The 25160-nt window shown below is 33.4% G+C and overlaps 3 protein-coding genes across 3 annotated transcripts; 2 read left to right on the top strand and 1 right to left on the bottom strand.

The window, feature by feature from the left end:
• The first annotated feature begins 1693 nt into the window (after positions 1 to 1693).
• Positions 1694 to 7228, top strand: LOC142613952 (RNA-binding protein BRN1). Its single transcript, XM_075786475.1, has 9 exons — positions 1694 to 1996; positions 2144 to 2226; positions 4950 to 5001; positions 5178 to 5303; positions 5425 to 5504; positions 5693 to 5872; positions 6103 to 6436; positions 6552 to 6695; positions 6825 to 7228. Exons 1-9 carry the CDS (start codon positions 1822 to 1824, stop codon positions 6950 to 6952), a joined length of 1302 nt encoding a protein of 433 aa, XP_075642590.1. The 5' UTR covers positions 1694 to 1821; the 3' UTR covers positions 6953 to 7228.
• Positions 7229 to 14945: 7717 nt separating this feature from the next.
• On the top strand, positions 14946 to 16577 carry LOC142614004 (uncharacterized). The gene is made up of 2 exons (XM_075786529.1): positions 14946 to 15543; positions 15891 to 16577. The coding sequence occupies exon 1, from the start codon at positions 15057 to 15059 to the stop codon at positions 15537 to 15539; it is 483 nt and encodes a 160-aa protein (XP_075642644.1). The 5' UTR covers positions 14946 to 15056; the 3' UTR covers positions 15540 to 15543; positions 15891 to 16577.
• A 498-nt stretch (positions 16578 to 17075) lies between these two features.
• On the bottom strand, positions 17076 to 20549 carry LOC142614003 (rho GTPase-activating protein 2). Its single transcript, XM_075786528.1, has 4 exons — positions 19996 to 20549; positions 18655 to 18775; positions 18213 to 18563; positions 17076 to 18005 (listed from the first exon to the last, which is right to left on the bottom strand). The coding sequence occupies exons 1-4, from the start codon at positions 20328 to 20330 to the stop codon at positions 17391 to 17393; spliced, it is 1422 nt and encodes a 473-aa protein (XP_075642643.1). The 5' UTR covers positions 20331 to 20549; the 3' UTR covers positions 17076 to 17390.
• Between the last annotated feature and the right edge of the window lie 4611 nt (positions 20550 to 25160).

Raw genomic sequence — 25160 nt, 5'->3', positions numbered from 1 at the left:
TGGAGCAACCTCTTCTCTTACCGAAAGACATGGATGCTCTGAGTAATGTAAGGCCGCAAAACCTCTTTATGGTGACGGTTGGGCGGCTGACAAACCAGTAGGTGGTCTGGGAAGGACACCCGTGCCAGGACAAAAGCGGTTAAGGGGGAAAATAGTAAAAACCTGTCACGACAGGCAGTATCAAAAGGGCATCAGCCGTGCACAATAAGGAAGGGGGGACAACAACAACATAACCACAGAACAGAAGAGAACAAGAAAGAACGGAGAGAAAAGAAAGCAAAAATGGGAGTGAAAGTTAGAATAGAAAACTTAGAAGAAAAAAAAGAATTAGAGAGAAAAATAGAGAGTAAACAAGAGTGTGGTAGTGGGCATGCACCAATAAGCTATTCTCTTCTCTTCCTCTAAAAGCCTACTCTCTAGTGAGAATTAAGAAATTTGAGGATAAGCCATTTAGGCTCATTCTCTCAAAATGAGTAATTTTCATGGCAGGATTTCCTTGTGAGATTACCCACACTGAAGAGTGGTTCCCTTCCAAGACTTAACACCGCAAAGAAATCAAGCACGACAAACTAACCGTTCTTCCTTAATTTTATTGATCAAGCATTAGTGTTGTTTCCTTTTCTTTATTGTTATCACCTTATTTATGTTGCATTTATATTACTGCATTGCTTCCTCCTTTATTAAGATCATGATTTAGTATTTTCCATTTTCTGGCTGACAGTAAACATATTCTCTTTATTATTGTCATATTACACTTACCCGCCATAACTCTTTTGTAACAGTTTTCTCTACTGTGGTCGCATGTCCAAGGTCTTGGCAAAAAGGGGCTCTAGCTTGTGCACAAATTGGCTTGGGGTGTGTTGCAGTCAAGTCAGTCTTGGCTCTCCTAGCCAGAACCATTGGGCCATAACGTAGTAGGAGGTAGCCCAACCTGCAATTGTGAAAAAAGCCCACCCCAACAATTAAGAAAGATATTCTCCAAATCTATATTAGAAGTCAAACAAGAAAAAGAAGAAGAAGGTAATGTTATATTAGTTACGCAACTCTTCAATATGATCTTATTGTTAAATAAATATTGTATTTTATTGTCAAGAGTCTTATAATTTTTTTTAAAAAAAAAGACTTATGAGTTATAACTCAATTGATATATCTTGAAAATTATAATGAAGAAATCTAGAATTCTAATCTCCTATATATATATATATATATATAATAAAAAAATGGTACTTTTTTTTTTTTGAGAAACCAAAAAAATGGTACTTTATTGTGAAATAAAAATGGTCAATATATAGCATGGAGTTTTTAATTTAATTTATAGGGGTAATAGTGAACTGTGTAGCTTATATATTAAATTTGGTCAAAAAATAAATACTTTTGTCTCCGCCATTAACTGAAATCTAAGAAATGTACCTTAAGCTTATCAAAAAAGAAAAGAAAAGAAATGTAACTTAATTGAGTACCTAACGAAACCAAACTGCTCCCTTGTCTGCAAAACAAAAGGGGCATTAACGTTAATTCAGTTACACACAGTCTGACAAAGCGCGAGGCTACTAGCACAGCTGTAAATGGCAGTGTTGGTAAATAAAACAGAAAACCAAACCCAAAGACAAAAAGTTCAATTATAATAAATCCAAACTAAGATCCATCCACCTTCTCCACTATATAGATGTAGAAATCGAAATTTTACAAATCAAAAACCTCATTTTTTCCAAACAAACAAAAAAAAAAAATTATAAAAAAAAAACCGCTAGAGAGAGAAAGCAAAGCAAGAATTTAGAGAGAGAAATCAGAGAGAGAGAGAGAGAGAAACTGTGAGCGTTAATGGCGGAGGGGAAGAGAGAGAGAAGAGAGAGTAGCAGCGAAGAGAGCGTGAAGCTATTCGTGGGTCAAGTACCGAAGAACATGACGGAGGTTCAGCTTCTCACAATGTTCAGAGAGGTTGCTCTCGTCGACGAGGTCAACATCATCAAAGACAAAACCACGCGCGCCTCGCGTGGTTCGTTCTCTTTTTTTCTCTCTCTCTCTCTCTCTCTCTTTCTCAACTCACATTCTCGAATTTTCTTTGGGTTCAAATCGAAAAGTTTCTGAGTGTGTTATAAGGCTTTGTTTGGAGAACCCTAATTTTTTTTTTTGGTTTCTGTAGGTTGTTGCTTTGTGATTTGTCCGACGAGGGAAGAGGCAGACAAGGCAGTCAATGCGTGTCACAACAAGAAAACTCTATCTGGGGTTAGTTCAATTTTCGATCTCTAAGAATTTTTTATTATTATTTTATTTTAGAAATTCGAAGCCACTGCTACTAACAATGCGTGCTTATTATTGGTGTAAAATTTTGATATTTGACTAAGTGGTAAAAATAATAAAGAAGAACTGGTTTTCCACTGGGTTTTGTACTGTAAAGCTGGTGCATTGGTAAATTTATGGGCTTTGTTGTAAATAAAAATGATGTTGACTATTAAGGGGTGTATGTGTCAGTGTAACTGTTTGTGAAAAAATGGCTATTTAGCGGTGGGCATTTATAGCAATTTTTATAGCTGGGGTTTAGCATTGAATTCTGAACAACACTGTGGATTTACTGTATATGTACTGTAGCTTGTTTGGGTTGAAGGTAGAATTATGGAGTTTGAATCCAGCGAGTGGAGGGTTGTGAACTATCAATTGTTTCAGATTAATGGGGGGAAAAAGGTGTTTTTAGAGTGTTTGTGTAGCTTTACATTTGACACTGTATGGACGCTTTGCACTTGAAAATCAATGCTGTGTGTCTTTATGACCAAAATTTCATCTCCCCCTTTTCCCTTTAAAGAATCTTTGTTCTTTTTTTTTTTTGTTTTTAAAAATGTCTTTTCTCTCTTTATCCTAAAAGAGTTTTTCTCTTTGTTTAAGAAACTGATTGAAAGCATTTTAGGTGTGATCGCTATTGCCATAATTTTAGGGATTCTTTGTTGGGTTTTGACACTTTATAATTTCATCAAATTAAAAAAGGCTGGGGGAAATTTTTACCACATTGACTGATTTGCTGTGTCAGCAATGTAGAATTTTGTGAAATTAGTTTGTTATGCTTGAATACAAAAAGATAAGGATATATCTCTGATAGCATGTTTGGTTACTATTATGTCGCATTAATCACAATTAGTGAATGTAAATGCTGTTGGTCTTCTTTATATTTTCACTTTTTAATGTGTAACTTGGTGCATTGCGTACATTATGAGTTTCAGGTTGTTCATGAGTATAACAGTAGAAGAAAAATAAATCAAAACTGTGAGCAAAGCCTTAGTCTTAAAATTTTGGGGTCAACTATGGATTCACAACAAATTAGTTAGGATCGACCACATGTATTGTTTTCATCAATTCTATTCTACCAAAGGTTGTATGCTCTATTACTTTCTTAATTGATATGTCCTTTTTTATTACTTATACTAATGTGAAAAATGGTATATCTTAGGTGCATAACATTAGTTCCAACTAACCAATTGTTCATGATTGTTAGCGCATAAGCATTGGTATGCAACATATTTACCAATCCGAAAAAAAAAAAAAAAAAAAATTGGTATACAACACCAAGACACATAATTGGCTGTTGGTACCTTAGTAAATAGATCCTGGCAGCTTGCTCTAACAATGTTAAAATTTTGAGTGTAGCACTACTAAAGTGCAGCACTAGTCTAAAAGATAAATATTAGAAGGAAATTATGAAATATATTTGACTAGCATTACAATGCAGAAACGGTCACATGAGTGTAGTGTATGCATGGCCCATAAGCACCTAGATGGTTATTTACTTGCCCGACTAATCAATTTATCCGGTAAATTACAGGGAGTTCATGTATCCCATGCCAGATTAATCATTTTACCTAACTAATGAACAATGTAAGATATTTTCTTTCTAACACTATGACACAACAACTTTAGGGTCTGTGTTATACTTGAATAAAAACATAGTTATGTTCCATGGACAATGAGAATTGATCTAGCTTATATTAATTTCTTTCATTTCCTCGTGGATTTGGACTGCAAGCCATTCCAAACAATGTCATCCATTTGATTCATAGATAATTTGTTAGATACTTCGCAGCTGACAGTGATGTTGGTAGTATGATCATGTTGCCTAATCACATAGAAAAAATTTTTTGGTAAGGGCTAGGGAATGTCTTGCTGGAATGCCTATTGTAATTAGCAAATGCTAACACATAATTGGTATGTGGGTAAAAAAAAAAAGGTCAATTTATGACAAGTTGTAGCAGATTATGAAGACAAATGGCATGGAATGAGAAATTGGCCAATTATTGTGGCTTGAGATGAGATTAGATTAGATCCATTAGCAAGAGCTAATTGACAATGAAAACTTTAGTTTAGAGGAATAATTTTGATTTTTTCTTGGCTGTGAAATACTGAATAGAAAAAATTAGTAATAGGTTAAATGAATTATAAGGGAAATGCGAATTGGCCTAACTTTGTTAACATTGTTCAGAACTTCGAATAGAGTATTTATTTTCACATTTTAGGAAATTCCTATTTTTGTCTGATTTATGCACCAAAAATCATGATTAGCAGGTTGATATATGGACCAATGTGATTAAAAATTTTGCTCATGCAATTTGGCATTTTCTGACCTAGGTGTTAAAGTGACTGGCGGAGCCCTATGTAGGCCTTGCTGGACCTTCAAGTGATTGCCCAGGCAAGCTTCTCATTTGGGCTCTTGCCTTTGCCTGTATAGCAATTGTGATTTGTTATTGAGCCAAGTAGGAATATTTATGTATGTGAAGTTAATTAAAAATATTTAAAAAGACAGACAGAAAATTCATAGAGTTCTTGGTATTTTAATCACCTGAATTCTCGCCCCAGACTTCACTGACTTTGTACAGCTTATGTTATCTCTGTAGCATTAATGTGTGATATATTCATATTTTTCTCACTCTGATTGTAAGGCGTCCTGTTCTTTCTGTCCAATTCAGGCATCTAGTCCGTTGCAAGTGAAGTATGCTGATGGCGAGTTGGAAAGACTAGGTGTAATATTTATTATTTTTATTACATATTTTGTCATTAAGATGGTTCCTGTGATTGTTGCTGCTTCAGTTCTCCTTACTTGATGCAAAGTTTTTTTCTCTTCTTCATTGAAGTCTTTATCCTACGTTGCATGTTGTGTAACCTGATAAATAATTTTGACTGTGCCTGCTGTCCAGAACACAAGCTCTTCGTCGGCATGCTTCCAAAGAATGTTTCTGAAGCTGAAGTTTCTGCTCTCTTCTCTACATACGGAACTATAAAGGACTTACAGATATTACGAGGCTCTCAGCAAACTAGTAAAGGTACTTGTTAAAAATCTTGCATTCTTTTCTGTCTTGATTGCTTGTCAACTGCTAAAATTATTAACTTCACCAGGCCTTAGCTTATTTATTGGTTGTTCTGTATTGCCTTTTTCTATTGCAGGCTGTGCATTTTTAAAGTATGAGACAAAAGAACAAGCCATTGCAGCCCTGGATGCTATCAATGGAAAGCATAAAATGGAGGTTGGTGCATATTATACATTTTAGTGGAAATTCATTTTAGTACCATCTCTTCTATCGTCTTTAATCTTTCCCAAGTAGTGGGGCTGATTGAGTTGAGTTAGTTTGTGTCTGTTATTTGCTTATACATATAAATAGCTCAGCATTGGTTGATCTGGTAATCTGAATCTGATCATCTTTTGCTCTAATAGGGATCTAGTGTTCCTTTGGTTGTCAAGTGGGCAGATACTGAAAAAGAAAGGCAAGCTCGGAGGGCTCAGAAAGCTCAATCTCAGGCTTCTAATGTGCCAAGTACTGATTCACAACATCCTTCGTTATTTGGAGCTTTACCATTGGGTTATGTTCCCCAATATAATGGATTTGGTTATCAGGTTGGTTTCGCAGCTGTCAAACACACACACACACACACACACACACACACACACACACACACACACACACATATCATAAATACATTTTAGCACTTTGTAACCATGCTCCATTATTGCACCATCTTGCCTCCTAGAAATCATGTCTTGATTGAATGGTTTTGTCATTGACTCTGTTGATCTTGTATCTTAGTAAAGTTCAGATTGTAATGGTCATCTCCCTTTTTCTGTAGGCTCCCGGATATGGACTTATGCAATATCGCTTGCCACCAATGCAGAATCAACCTGGATTTCATAGTATGATTCCTACGGTAAACCAAGGAAATGCATTGCGTGGAATTGCACCTGACCTTGGCCCCAGTATGAACCCTAGAAATTATGCAATCCCTCCTACTAGTTATATGGGATCTGCTTATCATGGTCTTCAGCATCCCCTGGCATATCATGGAGGAATGTTCAGCCATCGGCCTTTGAGTAGTTCACCTCGGTCAGTGCCACCTGCAGTTGTAAGCAGTAACTCTGCAACATCTTCCAGCACAGGAAAAGGTTCTGGGGGTCAGGTTGAAGGTTGTTATCTATATTTCATTCTGTTTTTGTGTTGTCTCTTGTTTTTTAGTGTTTTTTTTTGGGGGAAGTTCTTGGTGGTGTTATTCAGTTAAGTATTTTGTCTCCTCTGACATAGGTCCACCTGGCGCTAATCTATTTATTTATCACATACCTCAAGAATTTGGAGATCAAGAACTTTCAACTGCTTTTCAGGGATTTGGTAGGGTCTTGAGTGCTAAGGTTTTTGTTGACAAAGCAACTGGTGTTAGCAAATGTTTTGGTGAGCACATGGTCTAGTTAACCTTCCATCTGACATAAGTTATATCAAGATTTCTATTGTCTAGTTAACCTTCCGTATGACATAGTTTATATCGATATTTCCATCTCTAACGATTAACACTATTTGCAGGATTCGTTAGCTATGACTCACCAGAGGACGCTCAATCCGCTATTAGCGTGATGAATGGATTTCAATTAGGTGGCAAGAAATTAAAGGTTCAGCTAAAGAGAGATAACAAACAGACTAAACCTTATTGAGCTGAGGGCAAGTCAAAGAGGAAAAAGTAGAATTCTTAATGATTTGTGGTCGCATGCAACCTGGTCATATTCACTGCAATATCATTATTTGGGGTGGACTTGAGATTAAGTGCGCTCCAATGGGTTGCTCCATCCAACTTGTAATTGCCTCATGGGATTGAAATCCCAGAAACTTGTAATTCATGGTGCATTTCTGTGCTAATACAATTTGTAATTTGTGTATCATGGAAGTACATTAGACATTCATAATTAATTTATTGATTTTTCCCCAGAAAACATCTTTTAGTCATATTTTTGTGGAAACAATCATGATGATCTCTCTCTCTCTCTCTTTGGTTCAAAGATTCTTTTTTCATTGTGTTTCCCTTTTCTTTTTGGGTCTCATTTCCTCATCTGCATAATTTATGCAGGGGTGTTGACAATCTATTTCGAAAAATATCATGTATCGATCTCCTGTGTATTTTGAAAATTGTGTGCTGTACTTTAATTCTTTAAGTCTCTATCTCTCTCCCTCTGTGAGTGTGTGAAATGCCTGTGAAGTTCATAGATATTGAGTAGTCAGCACAAGCAGTCTTCCTGGCCAAAAATTGTTCTATAATCAATCCTTAGTGCTTGTCCATGTTGTATCTGTTGAAGACATTTTTTCCTTTTACATTCAGGTTGTTCCCCATATGCTACTATCAATCATAACCATTTAGGTAGATTACCAAATAGATATTCAATTGCCCTGCTTCAATTTTACTCATCACAATGTCAGGTTGTTTCAACATGTTGGTTTTTTCAGTTACATGTTGGAAGCAATTTTCTCTTTCAGTCATTTATTTGAAAATGTTAGATATATGTTCCATGGATGGTTACATACCCAATATATATATGTTCCCTGGATGGTTCATTTGATGTAAAATTCAGGTATTTTTTTCAATTGAAGTCTTAGCATGTGTTGGCATATAAATTTTTTTTTGTTAATGAGTATTTACCTTCCTGAACGTCACTGCTGTTGAAGGGCAATTGTGGATTCTACATTCTCTGGTCTCTGTTGGTGCTTCCTTGCTACAACCAGTCCAATATTCTAAGCAAGACTGAGGCAGTCTATATCAATGGGGGAAAGAATGAAGAGAAGCATTACCATGCTCCCATTTTTTCAATGCTGGTGAAGGTATTTTGCCCTTGGCCTTACAGAAGATCTATAGTTTCCACTTTCTGTTCGTTTAATCTTGGCATCATTATCATGTAACTGAACTGGTCTTCAATTGTGAATTTCTAATCTCATCAGGCTGATTATTTGTAATTATGATGAATCTTGTATCTTTTCCACCCCCTATCATGCATGCCAAGTTTATATTGTCTTGATTTGTGTACTTACTCCTTCAGAGTATTATCGAGTGATGTTCCTTTTGCAAAACTATTCTTTCAATATCACTTATAGGGAGATTTGGTCTCCATATTGGTGTTTTAGGCTGTTAATCTAGAGTTCAGTATACAGACTAATATACACTGCTCAGATGTGGAACTATAGTTGTTGACTTTACATTTGCTTTCTTATATATTACGCAATTAAAAAAATTTCACCAGGAAATTTTACGTCACAAAGCATGGAAGAACTAAATTGTCTTGGAATTGATTTCTTTAGTTATTATGTTAACTCTGGCAGTGCATGGCCAGATTCTCACTTTGGATAATCTTATGCTCTGTGGTTGTCCCTTGGCAAATTGTTGTTGTATGTGCTGTTGTAATGAGGAATCTGTGGATCACCTTCTTATTTTTTGCCCGTTAGCTCATTCTATGTGGATGCATATGCTTCAGCTATTTAGGATTGATTGGGTCATGTCAGGTTCGGTTGTAGACTTACTATGTTGTTGGCACCATTGGCTTGGGAAATATAATTCCCATATTTGGAATTTAGTTCCAGGCTGTTTGATGTGGACTATTTGGTTTGAATGTAATCGGCGTTTTTTTGAAGATATCAAGAAATCACTGGCCTACTTGTTAGATTTGTGCCAACGGACTCTCTTCAATTGGTCTCAGTGTTGGGGTCTTTCGGATTGTTCTACTATTATTGATTTTCTTTTGTCTCCTAGAATAGGTTTTTGATTCCTTTATTTCTTTGTTGTTTCTTTGTTGTTTTTTGTTCACTATCATGAATGTTGTGTCTCTTTTCTTCTTTTCTATTAATAATGTTACTTTCTTACCTATCAAAAAAAAAAAAAAGTTGTCTTCTTGTATGCTTTGCCTCTTTGGTAAAGAGTTCAGTTAGGCCTTCCAGGGGTTGACTTGAAATAAGTTCATTTGGAAGTCTGCACTGTAACCAGTAACTGCGCAATTTCTCTGGTTAAGATCATGTGTAAAACTTCACGGCTATTAATACCAATGTTGAAATTAAAAGCAGTTGGGAGGATTCCATTGTATAGCCGAGAAAGAAGATGAAACCCTGGAAACCTAGTCTTTTAAATTGAATGATGGGTTCTATTTCTCAGAATTCAGGGTGATAATACAAAAGCATGATTGAGAAATCTGGACAGAGTGGGCAGTGGGCAGCAGCAGCAGCTAAATGTGGTTTCAAGTTTTTCATTGTGGTGGCTATATTTGCATATTTTTAACTTTGTGGTGTTGAAATGCCAAATATGATAGTCTTTTTGGGGTTTTTTCTGAATCAAAATATAATTCAGCTTTTCCTCTGCTTTAGCTGCATATTTTTAATATAGTTAGTACCCAAAAAAAAAAAAAGTTGCATAGTTTTAATAGTTTGTCTCTAATATTTGTACAGGTGTTTTATCTTAGCCGTACAACCAGACGTCCAATGTCCATCTGTCCAGTACTTATGCTTATTTCAGTTCTGGCATCATCATAAAGCTTTAGTAACAGTGTGGAGTGCATCTTTTAGTCTTTTTCAGAGTTCAATAATGAGGAAGCAGAAACGGAATTTTTGGGGGATGATTTGACCATTATGTTGTTTCACTTGTCAAACAATTAGTCTTGTTATCACTTCAACTGAACATTGATGTGGTTTTTCCAAAAGTCAATATTTTTTTGTATTAAGTATTTTGGCATTGATTGAAATGGCTACTACGCACCAGCCTAATTGATGCTTAATTTCCGGGTGTGTTGGTGAGGGCATGGGAGGTAATTTGAAGATTTGACACTGTGAAAATGATAACTTTGTCCTATCCCCAACTCCATAAGCACATTCTCATATTTTGGTGATGGGTGTTTGATCATTCTATCTATTAATCTGGTTCATTCTAAAAAATCAATCTTTTTTGGTATCATGGTTTCAGGTTCAGGCATTTGGTCTTGGTCATAACATGGTTGGAGAACAGTAGAATTGAATTTTTGTTGGTACATAATTTGACACAGCCTATTTTCTTTCCTTGCACTCGCTGGAGTTATTTCAACATCTTTGTAGAAATTTTCAAGTCTTAAACCCCCTAGTTAGTCAGTTCCAACCTATTGGTTGTGTTTTCAAAGTTCTTCATTTATTAGATGTGGACAGCAGAACATGCAGCATGTGACTGTTGTCTGCAGACACCTGATGTTAATGTTAAACTAACTGAAATAACTATTACCAAGTAGTTTTAGCTTTTCGGATGACTTGTCATTTATCAGTAAGGCAAACTTCCCAAAATAAAGGAACAAGGGCATCATTACTGTTTACAAGGCCCATAATGATACACACCCTTTTAGAAACTATCTGAAGGTGGTCCAAGATCCTTTTTTTACAAGATATCTTATCTGCTACTAGTATGATGAGTCTGGTGCTCTAAATATCTTGTGTAGCCTGGAATTTACCCGTTCTATGATGTCAATCCAAGCTACCTGTTTATAGAATTGCTTGTGGGATTGGTTTTTTTGAATGGTTTTCAGTAATAGGGAAAAGGTTGCATTTTGGGTTCAATTCTTGGTTTGATACTCACTCTATTCTTGCCTGTAGCAATCCTAATGCATTTTCAGTTTCTGTATTACAAGAAGGGTAGGATTTTCAGTCCCCAGCATAATGCTGAAAATGGCTTCAAACAGGTTATAAGTATGGTTCATGGTTGTAGAACACCGACCAACCCCCTCTACTCAATTCAAGGCAACTAGCCTCCTGAATTTTATTTTTTTATAATTTTTTTTGAATGCAAGATAGAAATTCTACTCTAGTCTTATATGTGTGTGAAACTCTCTTTTGGAGACTTGGACTCCGGTCCCTTGTTCTCCATACTCCACAAGCACTTATATTTGTAAAGTGATCATCGCATTAAAGTATAATAGACTGTTTGGGTTAATTTTTTGCTTAATTTTTATTGCATTCAACGTACATAAATAGCCATTAATAGCATAACCTCATCAAGAAATTCTAAAGCATAGAAATCAAGATATCCTAAAATATAGGATTTTTTTTTTTTTTTTTGCTAATAATCTAGGATTTTTATTTTTATTTATATATATATATATATATACATGAATCTAGAAATTAATTTGAATACAAATAAATAGCAATACTAATCTATCTAGGAAGCCATATTCTATCACTAAACTAATTCAAATAATTTATCTTGCACATGAGTCCTAACATCATCCTTCTAGGCCTTTAAATTTGTTCCCCTTGCATGTAATATGCTGAATTTTATAGCAGAGTACATACTTTAGTAAAATCAAAACAACAATAAGTCCGGTGACTAAAATTTTAATGCATTATAAAAGTGGTGTAAATGATGTGTCAACATGAAAGTGATATTCTAATCACAACTTGTCACCTTAATAAATTGTAAAATTGATTACGAAATTTTACATCTATAGCATTGCTTTAAAAACAAAGGCTGTATTTGGCGGAAATGCGTGGAAGCAGATCTTTTCGTACTGTTTTAGTTGTGAAATGGTTAGGATATGATCTTGGTGCCAGGTAGGACCTCCCTTTCTAATATTATTTTGATTAAGATATATCCATAAATGAAAAAAAAAATTAATATTAAAACTATTTTCCTTTTCCTTTTTTATTGATTAGGTATGAAACACAGAGATGGGCCCTCAACTTTTCTCTAGAAAAAATTATTCAGCAAAACTTATTTAACTGCTTAAAACTTAGATTAATTAAATTATTCAACCAAATCCATAATAATATCATATAAACATGACAAATTTTTTGTGATCTTTGGTGGGTATTTGTCTGCTAAACCAAACAGGACAGCAATTACACGTGGTTGATTTATAGTTATTTTGCTTTAATCAGATGTTTACATTTTATGGGCCCTCATGATTTACGTGTGCTTTTTAATACACGTTATGTTATTCTGAGTTTGTACATATAATAACGCAAAGCAAACTCGTACAAAAGTTGACATGTAATGGAATTGGAGGTGTGCTGCCGCAAAAGTCAAGCAGATATGGATTTTTGGACAAATTGATGAATTTACGTAATTTTTGCCAAATTTCAACTTGAACTTTTTCCATTTTTTTTGGTCGTATATATCGGTTTTTAATGGACATGTGGGCCTGTTATCCTATTGTGTGTAATGAGCACGTTTCGATCATGTAATGTATGACCATGTTTGTCTATTTTCCAAATTGTTCAACAGCCAATAATGTTGAATTGCAGATTATTCAGTCATGACTCCTGACCCATAACTTTTCATATACTTCAGTAATTTTGCCTATAATACATTGAAACTTCCTTTCTTTTCTATAAGGAAATGGATAATCATGGACTGAATGAATCATGAATGTTTACTTACCCCACCTAATGTCTTAAGTTGCTTTACCTTAACCAAAAAGGAAAGACCCACACAATACAAGTAAATAAATTACATAGATCCTAGTCCTGTGGTCAAAATCCACCTATAGAGTTTTTTGCTGAAACTGAATATTTTTGCTGAAACTGAATATTTTTTGCTGAAAATCCACTTATTTTGCTGAAACTGAATATTTTTTGCTAAAAATATGGTAGATAAAAGTAAAAATTAACTGAAATAGTATAGTGGACCTATGAATAGTATTAAAAAGTGCAATGAAACCCATGAATAATAGCAAAAATAAGTTGGCAAAATTAATCATGCCAAACGGACACATAATGTTACATTATATTCCTTATCATCTATGAACTTTTTTTTTTAATCTAGAATAAGCGAAACTTTCTCAAAAAAGAAAAAAAGAAAAAAAAAGAGAGGTGAAACTTCATTACCTGTTTGGTAGGAAGAATTTTGTTTTTGTAATCAAAATAGTATGAAAACAATTTTCAAAAATTGAAATTAAAACTGTTTTTCAGATAATAATTTTTACATTATACATTTTTGGCTCTCACTTATAAGAACAATTTTTAAAAATTTCAAAAAAATAGGCATAGATTAATTTTTATTTTTTGGATAATGATTATTTTTTTAATTTTTTGGATAATGATTAAGGGAGTAGAGCTCATGTATCAATAAAAAGACAGAGGGAGACTTTGACCATGAGGGGCAATGCCCCCCCCCCCCCCCCTAATTTTTTTGTAAAAAAATATTAGTATGTGTGTGTATATATATATCTATATAAATTTTAGCAATTTTGTTTTATAAAATTACACTTTGCCCCTTTAACAATATCATTGATTCTTTTAAGAGTAATACTATAATAAAAAACTTTTTTACAAATTACTGAGGTAGTAAATTCTTATTAGTTTGTAGCTAGGGTCATTTGTAATTCTAACATTTTCCTCATTTTAAAGGGCATAAAAAAATTTATAAAGCTAAAATCTAAAACAAAATATACAAGTCCAAAAAAATTAGCCTAACAGCAATAATAGCTTAAAAACAATTAAGCTCAATAAACCAATTTTACCGAAAATAAACAACTCAGTCCTTTAAAAAATTTTAAACAAAATAATTTTTTCCTTACCAATAGCAAACGCACACATAAAAAATATTAATTAATTAATTAATTAATAAAAAAAAACCTTAGCAGTTAAGCAACAGAGGTAGAAGCTGGAGCAGCCACATGCAACTAGTAGCAAAGTTGCTCTTCTAACTTCAAGTTCTAGCTTTGTTTCTGAACAAATCTATTTACAACTATGGTATTAAAAACATACTTTCAACTGTCTTCGAAATTCTATTTTAAAACGGGAAAATAACCATTTTCTAGTTTCCAAAAATCTACAACATTGTTGTAAATTGTAATGACTGATTATAGGTTAATTTGAGAATTGGGTGAATTTTGGTTGTCTTTAATATGAATAATAACACGAGTATTCCTATATTCACGTTTAAAAAAAGCAACTTGATCTCGTGTTGCCTACTTAATATTTGCTAGAAGTTTACCAAAAAAGATAGGAAAATTATTGAGTATTCTCGGAGTACAGTAAATGTATACTCCTTCCTCTCATATAATTTTGTGTCCTACTAATTAAATTCATGGTGTGACTCACAATTCATGTGAAAGGGGAGAGTACGCATTTATGGTACTCTAGGAGTACCTAATAATTCTCCAAAAAGACAAACAAGTTCCACTAAAAATTAGGAAAATAGAAACAGATAAGTTCAAATCCCATGGTTTTCCCTATATCCACGCTCTAAAGTTGCACTAGTTTGTTCCCTCTACTCATTTTGTGTTCTCTAACCTCTAAAAAAATTAAAAAAAAAAAAAAAAAAAACTAGTGTAGTACAAGTTATTATCAAATGGAATAGAAATGTCGAATAATAATTGAAATGTCGAATAATAATTGAAAACCATGTGCCATACACGTGTAAGGATATGTGGAATTCCCTTCTAGATGGATAAGTTGGTCCATCGACATAAATTGTTGCTTTCTTTTCTAGAAGATTGGGTTGAACCAGTTTTGGCATGCATTAGTTGTCTTTGTTCTAGAAGAACAGCCACACTTTAATCCAGTTTACTTGTATTTTATTAACTAAAATAAAATAATCATTTTTTTCCCCATTGTTTTCGACAATAAAAGTTCAATTTGAGGAGGTTAACTTAGAAAGCCAGCCCACCACTACTTAATAAAGTGTCAAACAAGAGAGCCCACGTTCTTACTTTAGATTTTTTATTATCTTTATAAGCGTCTATTTATAATTTCGTATATATAGAGGCAGACTTGGAAATTATTTTAGAATTTTTAAAGTGTGACAAAATTGAGAGAGAGAGAGACTCCATGTTTACAAAAGATTTGTTTTCATTGTGGAAAAAGAAGATGAACTTGGAGAATGTTGTGGACGTATCTTCTTTCTTGCTCTTTGAAGCAACAGGAGATTCTGAAGGTGACTGTAATACCATAAAGGGTGGTGGTGATGATAAAATTGGCCAAGACATTGCTATGGGTGATGATGATGATGCTGAGTCATGTATCTTTGATTTATCTGATTTTCCTAGAGTGAGTGAGGTTGATGATTCTGATATTCAACCGTGTGTTCATGATGATGACGATGATGATGGTGGTGGTGACGATGATGATGATGAGGGAGAGGATGAAGATGAAGATAAAGATGAGGTCCTTAGTTATAGAAAATCTACTGGTAAACAAGATTGGAAGCTAATGGGCCATCAAAAATCAAGTGTTTCTGTCGATACAAGTAAGGATTCGATGAATGAGGCAGAGAGGAGCAGACTATTTTGGGAGACATGCCTGGCATCCTAAAAAAGTTCTCTTTTTTTTTCTCAGCTCTTTAGTCTTTTCTATGTTTGTTTCATAGAATTCTCTTTTGGATTTGTCTTCTTTATGAGTGGCTTTCGAAAGAGAGAGGGTGAGAGGGTAGTGGTTTTGTTCATTAGATTAGGTTCAAACAACTGTACATGTGCTAATAGTAATAGACAAGATAACATTTAACTCTTCATACAAGGCATGTTTGCCTTCAATATTCTTCTTTATGCATTACTGAAACCTTGCTATGGTGATTTTGTTACTAACCCAATTCCATAGATCTCAAGAGCTGTACGTTGCAGCTAACTTCTTTGTATATGAAATTTTTAATGGAGCTTGATATTGCAGGGAGATATGCCTGGTTCTAGTTCAACTAAGACCATTCAAGGCTTTGCATTAGGAGATCAAATCACATTCTTTGGTGCCCTTTTCCTCTTTAACAACCAGGACAGTGGAGGAGCTTGGGAAGAAGATGACTGGAAGGCAATAAATATGGTAGAAACTTCTTACAGTGTTCTCTTACATAGTGGAGGAGAAAGCAACCAAGAGGGCATCACAGTGAAGAGATGATAATTGGGTTTTCCATATTCAACACAGTGGCCGCATCTAAGCTCAGATTACAAAGAATATTAGGTTGGCACTATCATTTGAAAGGATAATTTGAAAGACATGCAATTAGCAAGCAAGTGGTTCATGATTAGATTAGGTTCCACTATCTCAATATTAAACATGTTTATGAGGGGTGAAAGGTAAAAACTTGTAAAAGAAGAGAGATCATTGGTAAAAATTAATTACTTGAAGAGCATCTAAACTAACTGACCCCTTTTTTCAATAGTTGATAGAAATATGAGGGAGATAGTTTGGCAAAGCAAGATCTTCTACAGGAAATGGAGCAATCTTATTTAAATTTTTATTGCATTTCATTGAAAACATAAACCATTTTTTATTCCTCGTAGCATCCCTAAAAGGTAGTTACTTAGGATACTTTTCTCCATTTATTTTATTTTTGTAAGTGATCACATTGTGATTACAAAATTACTAAAACTCTGTATGTTTTGATGAAAAATATTTTCTACAAAATTCGTGTCTGGTTGCAATTCCAAAAATAAGATAACATTTTTAGATGAGAAAATATTTCCTATATTTTTGCTTTATTTGAGAACCTTAAATAAATAATAAATAAAAAAGAAATCCCAAATTTGGAATTTAAATGTAACTGTATCTGAGAAAACAACATTTTTGAGTAAAAATCTTCAATTGGGAAAAAGTCAACCAATAACGATCAACAGTTGGTTTGTGGTGGCAAAAGAGAGAGAAGTTATGATTTTAAATTTTTTATTGAGGTGTGAAGTCTATTAAATTTGTTTTCTGTTGATGCCCAAGAACATTTTCCGTTGACATGTGTTTTCCAATTTTCCTACTAAGGACTCCAACATTAGCATAATACAATGACTGAAGACTCAGGTCCCTTGAATTCTAACCATACAAGACATGTCAATCAGGTATACATAACAAGCTGAATTTCAGACCAAATTAAATCAAGCTCCCTAAGAATTCAATACAAACTTTCAAAGTGCTAAACAAGAAGACAGACTGGAATTGGACAACAATTCCTTCCAATCTGAAAATGTCAAGGTTAGAAATTGTTCACTACTGAAAGATAAAGAACAAGCACAAGTTCAGCCATAAGCTGAATCGTGGCTCTTTCACAATCCAAAAGCAAACACTCCCTACTTCACTTTAACACAAGCCTCACACCCATTGCCGTATTAATTTACACAAGCAAACATGATTGTAGAGAGCAAACAAAGTATATTACCACTGGTCAAATAAAACCAGTAAAGGAGTTTAAGTAGACGCAAACAATGGCATGGGTGAAATGAAATCCATACTATCCATCATCTCCATGTCATCTGTGCTTGCACATCCTATTGATGTGCTCTCTGTATCAGTCTTTGATTCCACAGCTGTAAGACTAGTCCCCAAGTCTTCTACATCACTTGATCTCAAACCAGGATTTCCATTCTTTATTTCCTCGGATGACACACCATCGTTACCACACTCCACACTTTCTATCCGCAAAACATTTGCTGGTTGTTCCGACAAACTATTTTGAGTGTCATTACTCTCATCCAATTGTCTTAAGAAGCATTCTTCTATCTCACCTAAAGACCTCGCCTCAACTTCATCTTCATCTTCACTGCAGTGTTCATAAGGGACATTATCATCATCATCATCATCATCATCACAATCTGATAATGGTCCTCTTGATTCACAGCTGATATCCATCTCTTGTTGACTGTCAAAATCCTCATCAGTTTGCTGATTAGATGAACGAGATGACATAGGTGAATATGCTCCGGTTGCAGACTCTTCACGTTCTCTTAGTGTTCTCATAATCAGGGTTTTGAGCAAGTTCATTACTTGAACAGCATGCATTAGAGCCGTCAATGGATCAGACATCTAATCAAAGAAAAATAAAATGTAAATTTACTTAACGAAATTGATTAACAATGCCAACTTTAAACATATTATTGGTTACCACTTTGAACATATCTTTCTTGTGTTTAAAAGCCAAAAAAGAGAAAAAGAAATCCATTATTTTAATTTTACTGCTTCCTTAAGCAAGAGAGGCGATTCCAAAATGCTAACTAGATGATGGTTTTTTACCTGAGTCATATTTGGAGCAAAAACCATGGCAATGTTTCTGGCATTCATCTTGTTAGATTCCTCTTCTTCAACAACATCAGCCATAAGATCAACTGCCCAATTAAGCAATGCAGCATCAGTTGGCTTTAGCTGACTCACAAGCTCAACAGATTCTTCTTCAGTGTTGCATTGGAGAACTTGTTCAGGAGAAAGCCCATCAAGGACTCCTGAAGGAAGTTCACGGAACCAGGCTTTTATAAGCCCTGCCAAGCAATGGACATCGATATTGTCAGGGACAATACCCCTGTTCAGCTGGTCCCTTACATGCTCCTCTTTGCTATTCTCTGGGTTTATCCTGAAAATTCCTTCTGCCTACAAAAAATGAAATTCACTTAAGGAAACTTATTATCATACAAGCAACTACATGCAAGTAAACTAATAACAAAATTCAATCAACTAGTACCTTTAGGCCTTCTTGAGAGTATAAGCGCTCCTGCATTAGCAAGAGTATGGTTGGTACGCTATTTCCTTTTGAATCATAAGAGCATTGCATTGACTCCGCGGATACACCAAACACACTTGCACTACAAAATTTCAGAATAAAAAGTTAGAACAATCCACAAAAAATGGATTTAAATCATAAGAAGATAACATACTAAGAAGCATGGACACTTCAAAACTTCAAGTCCGTGTCCAACACGCCAGGGACACTTCTGCATGCGTGTATTGAAAATTTATAAATAAACATGAAATAGGCCTATAAATAAATAAAATTACTATATATATAATATATAGTAATCAATTAATTGTGGTATCTCCACCTTATCAAGTCCTAATTTTTTAAGAATTGTTGTGTCGTTGTGTCCATGCTATGGATAACAAGTAGGGTAAGATAGGGGGGGAAATTTTGAATCAATTTGAGTTCCTTGCAAATTGTTGAGGCGAAAATTGAAAAGCAAAAGATACAAAAGTGAACATGATAAAAATGGAACAGTAGAGAAAATAAACATTCTTGATAGGAACTAAATGTAAAGGAATTTAGGATTAAATCCAATTTGCATAGATTTTGTGGCTAGAGAGATCTAATAAGCAAAACCCGATCTCATCTATACCATTAGGAGTTTACAAAGGCCTGGGACACTAACAAGATCCCAACTCATCAGTTCAAACGAGTTCCCCAAATATAGTTGGGACTCCCTTCCAGTGACTAATACATTCCCAAATATCCATAAATTTTCCTGCTAATAAAAATACAAGAATTTCTTTGAATACAGAAATTTACTATTACTAGTAGAAATGTTTGGCTTAGTATTAGTAGAATTTTTTTTTTTCATCAGAAAATATTTTTGAAGAAACAAAACTGACAAACAACATAAAGCTCAGCATTGCCATGTCTCCATTACTCCACTTACTCTACGAAAAGATGAGGTTTATGTCTTTTGATCACCACATTTTTTCCAAGCTTCAAAGCCCTAAATAAACCATCCATAAACTCACAATATATTAAGCTAAAAGAGAGAGAAATTTCAGCTCAAATGTATTTGAAATCTGAGTTCCAGTCTGCTCAAATGCAGCTAAAATCTCAGGTCCTACGCAAATCTCCCTCTCTCTAAGACCATAGTTGTAGTTAAAAAATAAACAAAATAAAATCAACTTGGTTGCTGTTACTACTCTGTCAGATCTAATTAGCTGCCAAAGAAAAAGAAAAAAAAGTCTACAATTTCAAGCATTCCAAGCAAAACCCAAATAAATTCTAACAAAACCAAACCCACCCAGAAACCAAAGGCAAAATTTTTTTCATTACCTAGCACTTGGAACTCGACCTGGGATCTCAACCTCAAACTCCACAGGCAGACCCAGAAAGCCATTGAACCTATCGAATGTCACATGTGTAATATGTTGCACGTTGGTGGGCCATCCGATCTCCATGTGATGAACAGTTGACATCACATCTTCTCCACTATCAACTCGACAAGCCACCATTGATTTCCTCAGAGCAGTCATTAGAAACGTCACCAGTGAAAGCTGGTTTTGCTCTTCCTCTGAGCTCTTCACTCCCTTTGTTCCTTTACCACCACCACCACCACCACCACCACCACCACACCCAGCTCCCTTTGTAACCATCACAAGCCCTGTCATCTCTCTCTATGATAACCAGTGTGAGTGTGTGTAATTTTTTTTTTTTTTTTTGTTATCTGAAACTGTCTTATGTTTGTGGTTATCACTTTATTGTTCTAGGAGTGAAACAAGTGAAAGAGGGCTGTGTTTTAAATTTTGAGGCTCAGTTTGTTTTGTTTTAAATGATTTTTGTTGGGTTGCATTGAATTCAAGTTTGGTTTTTTGTTTATTTTATTTTTTGTTTTTGGGGTTTGGGATTTATGAAATTGAAATGGAACAGTGACACTATTTTGAAGTTCAAACGGCCACTCGTTTCAAATTTCTTTCTTTCAGGGGTTTACTTTATCTACAGTATTGGAAAGGTTTGACCTTGTGTTTGATTTTTATTACATGGCTAGCCACTCACGGTGTTTATCTACTTTAATGTCAACGTAGAAGGTAATTAAATTTAGATAAAGTTTCTCTACAAAATTAGTTGTAGACTTAGGTTACAAACTTATTTAATATTTTTTTATTAGAGGTGAATTTTGACAAATTCACCATTAGATTACATTTTCTTCTTATATCTTTCATTCTTGCAAAATTTTAAGAAAATTAAAGATCAATAACTGTATCATCAATAAATTTTTTAAATTGCAAGTTTTTGTAATTTAAAATTATGTATAAAATATAAGCTTATAGAGTATATAATAAATAATATGTAATTGACACAAAATATAAAATGTATATTAAGAGTATAAAGAATATGTAATTTAACGGTTAGATTTTCAAAATATATTGTAATATTTATTTTATTGAGTGAGTTTGTACTCTTAAGTTACAATCAATTTTGAAACTAAACTTTGTCCATTACATTTTCACAATATTTTTTTAACAAGTGTCATCAAGGACCTGGTAAGTTGTGATTGGAAAATATTTTACTTTCATCATTATTATTATCACTTTTATTAGTTGCAATTAGCATTATTCACAACATACCATCTAAGTCATGCTTGAAACTGGGTTTGCCCATAGCTTGCGCGTTATGCAAAAAATATTTCTGATGATGTAATTTGGTTGGAGGATTCTTCGCCACTAGCTTTGGAAGCCTTGTATCATGATTCCCTATCTATTCAATGAATGAAATTTTGTTTCATTTTCAGGAAAAAAAAAATCACAACATACTATTTTAAGTTTTTAACTGTTATGAAGAAAAAAAAAAGGTGATGTTAATAAACTACATTAAGAAAGTTTTAACACAACTTTTATGAGAAATATAAAAAGCTGTCAAAAAAATTAATTGCATTATCATTTTTTTCATAAAAAATGTTCTTAAAAATAGTTCATAAACCAATGCCGCATTTATAACATTTCCATAAAAGTATATAAAAAGTTTTGTGATTCTAGACTTATATTTTTTTAAAATAGTTCCTAAGTCAATGCCGCATCCATAATATTTCCTAGAAAAGAATATAAAGAGTTTTGTGATTCTAGACTTATGGCATGGTGTGTAGGATTAGGATTGTTATGAACTAATCTTGAACTTAGGTTAACTGACCGGCTAATCGGCGTTTATTCTAGACTTGTAGTGATAAAAAAAAAATTTACTCCTAATCTTATCTATCAAATATAGGAGTTCACTTACTATCCAAGCCATTTGATTATCTGTATGTCCAACTGATTAATTAATTAGGTATTTTAGTTATAAATTGGTTTTGTTTTTATAATAATTGGATAGTCAATTGGTATTTTAGGCTCTCTCAAGCCTTTTTTTTTCCTCCTAGAATTGTTCTCTAACTGTTTTAAGCAATACCAGTAAACCCAACCAAAAATATGTTTGGAGTGGGTCTGACTCGAATAATGATAAAAAGAAAAACAAAAGGACGAAAACAACTACAACAACATTGAATTAAAAAATAAATAAATAAATAAAAATACAGGGTCTTTAAAAAAAAAAAAAAAAACTTTACCTTTATTCTAGGAAGACCGGAAGATATAAAATTATAAATAAATGCTGCTATGTTGCATTGAACATTAATGAGCTCTTGATTTGATTTAATCTTCTTCTTCTTCTTTTTAATTTGGGAGAGAATTTTTATTTCATCTTTTGCTCAATAAATTACTTCTAGCTTGATTATCTTAATTGATATTGTTGGTCTATTTCTAACACTTGTCAACTAAGTGTCTCTTTTTTTCTTTTTTTTTTTGTTAATAATTCTTGTTCAACTTAGGTCTTCAATCTGTTTCTAATAAATCTTTAAATTCAGGACTGCATTTTTTTTTGTTCTCATAAAGAAAGGTGTTTAATCCAATCAAATCTATTTTAATAAAGTAATTATATCATTTCTTTTTTTTTTAAAATAGTAATTATAACATGGATCCGGTTAATATATGCTCCTAGGGCATACATTAATTATCAATTTTTAAGAACATTTTATGGAGAATTGAAAAAATTGTCAACAAAGTTAATAATTTTTTCTTTTTTTAAAAAAAAATTCCTAAAATACTTTACTAATGTATACTATAAGAGCACACATTAATAAAATTCTTATAACCAAAGGCGGAGCCAGGGGAGCAACCGGAGGGGGGGGGGGGGGGGGGAGCAGTTGCCTCCTGGCTCCTTGAAAAAAAAATTCCTTGAAGTAGGTATATTATGAACTATTCTTTGGTGCTTTATCCAAACAAAAAAATAGACTCACACTTTCATACATGTACAGACCCTCAACACCAAGAAAGAGGGAAAAAAAAAATTCCCACATACCAAATCATCACTTTTTCACCAAATTTGCTATTCTTATTAGTTTTATCTCACCACAACGTTTTCACCCATTTCATTATTCTTTTTTTTTTTTTTTCTAAATCATTATTTTTAGTTTACTATTCACAACACTTTTCTTGTGGAGTAATTCAATGAATACTACAAATTTTACAAATTGATGTATTATCAATTATAAAAAAATTCATTCAAAAATTTATTTATTATATTGTTTAAACGTCATACATTTTTGTCACATCAGTTTGTGAGTTTTTTACAGTAGAATTTATAGTCGTTTTAGCTTTGAGAAATTCTATGTCCACAATATTTTAACAACACTTTATAACAAATCTTAAATAATTGGTTGTTATTGGTGAGGAAAAAATTGATTTCAGTGGTGGGTTGAAATTTGAACCAATAACAACTTACCATTTTTTTAGGGCATTTGTTTAATAATCCATTTTAGAAAAGTTTTAACACCACTTTTATGAAAAATGAAAAAGTTATCAAAACATTAATTACTTTATTTCTTTTTCTCATAAAAATTTTCTTTAAATAGATTATTAAAGATACCACTTTTTTTTAATATACACTTAAGAGATAGATACCACTTATAATTTGTTGTGAAAGTATTTTAAAAATCTTGTTTATCACATATTTTTTATGCCAAACATATAATTATTAAAAAAAAATACTTGATATCCTTTTAATACTATTTTAATCTTGCCCCCTCCATTAAAATCCTAGCCCCGCAATTACTTATAACATTTGGTAAAAAAAAATTATTATGATATGGCGTTCAGCGTCGGATGCATGTACAATAGATAATGTCATTTTCCAAGAGAATCCAGATTCCATTCGACAACATACTTCTTTCATTGGAAAATAAAAAGCAATTCGAATTTGTGGAAGACCGTTGGAAAACTTTGATTTTTCTTTTCTTTATTTATTTTTTCTACAAGAAAAAGTAGTGAAGCATGATTGTGATTGGCCCAGTCAAATGAAGACAACTTTGATATTTCCAATGATCTCGGGTCCTTTTAATGATTCGCGTGATTAAAGGTGATAGATTATGTTTTTTTTTTTTCTAACAAATTCTAAAACCATTCCTTAAAATATTTGTCAATTTTTATCTTGAACAATGGGGCCTTATGCTACTGGTTTTGATTTGAGAGCTAGGTGTTGGTCCTTTCTATAAAAATCTTTGAGAATTTTTTCATGCTTTATTCAACCAATAGCATTGACAGATTTGGACTCTATATCATTCTATAGTACAATCCCATCAGTATCATTGGGTAATTAAAAAAAATTTAAATAAAAAAGAGGGAGAAAAATCTAGGCTATGACATAAAGGCTTGGACTTTGGGCCAACCCAAATCTTAGATGATAAAAAATGTGACCCTAATTTGTAATTTTCCTAAAAAGTTTTGTTGATATTCACCACATGATTCTGTCCCAATTGATGCCAAATCACAAAACGAAAAAGGCACATTTGTCAATTTTTGCAACTATCGAATTTCTCACATTCATTCCAATAAATAAATAGGATATTGATTCCTTTTAATTTTTTCTGGCCAAAAAAAAAATATATATGGGTCCGACTAATTTGGTTGCTGACAGATGAAGAATTATGGCTATAATAATGTAGTAGACAGTGCTGCTTCACTCCACTCCTTCACATGTTTTGCATGTACATACATATCTCTCTCCCTAGCTTAAACAATGACTCATTATGCTCAAAATCTACCAAAAGTTCATTCGTGACATATACACACTAACACATCAGTTTTATTCTATCCAAACAAAAAGATTTTGGGCAATCTAATCAATTTGCTTTTGGACAACTTTTAATATCAATTACTACAAACTTATGATATTTTTATGAAGATGGGAAAGCTTAAAGTCCGACTCTTCTTTTGGCCTTTTGCAATCCCCCACCCCCTAAAAAAAGTGATAAAAACTTGGGGTATGATGATTTTGTTTTAGGAGCATGATGATACCCATAGGAAGCAAATGATATCTTCATTAGCAAGCACAGTGTTGAAACTAGGAATGACAGTGGAGCGGGATAAGGTCAGATTAGGAATGAGTTTTTTATTTGGGAGGAGGAAAAGCCA

Source organism: Castanea sativa, chromosome 10 (genome assembly GCF_040712315.1).
Source record: "Castanea sativa cultivar Marrone di Chiusa Pesio chromosome 10, ASM4071231v1".
NCBI lineage: Eukaryota > Viridiplantae > Streptophyta > Magnoliopsida > Fagales > Fagaceae > Castanea > Castanea sativa.
Note: the sequence above shows the minus strand (reverse complement) of the source record. Positions and strands in the feature narration are given on the sequence as shown.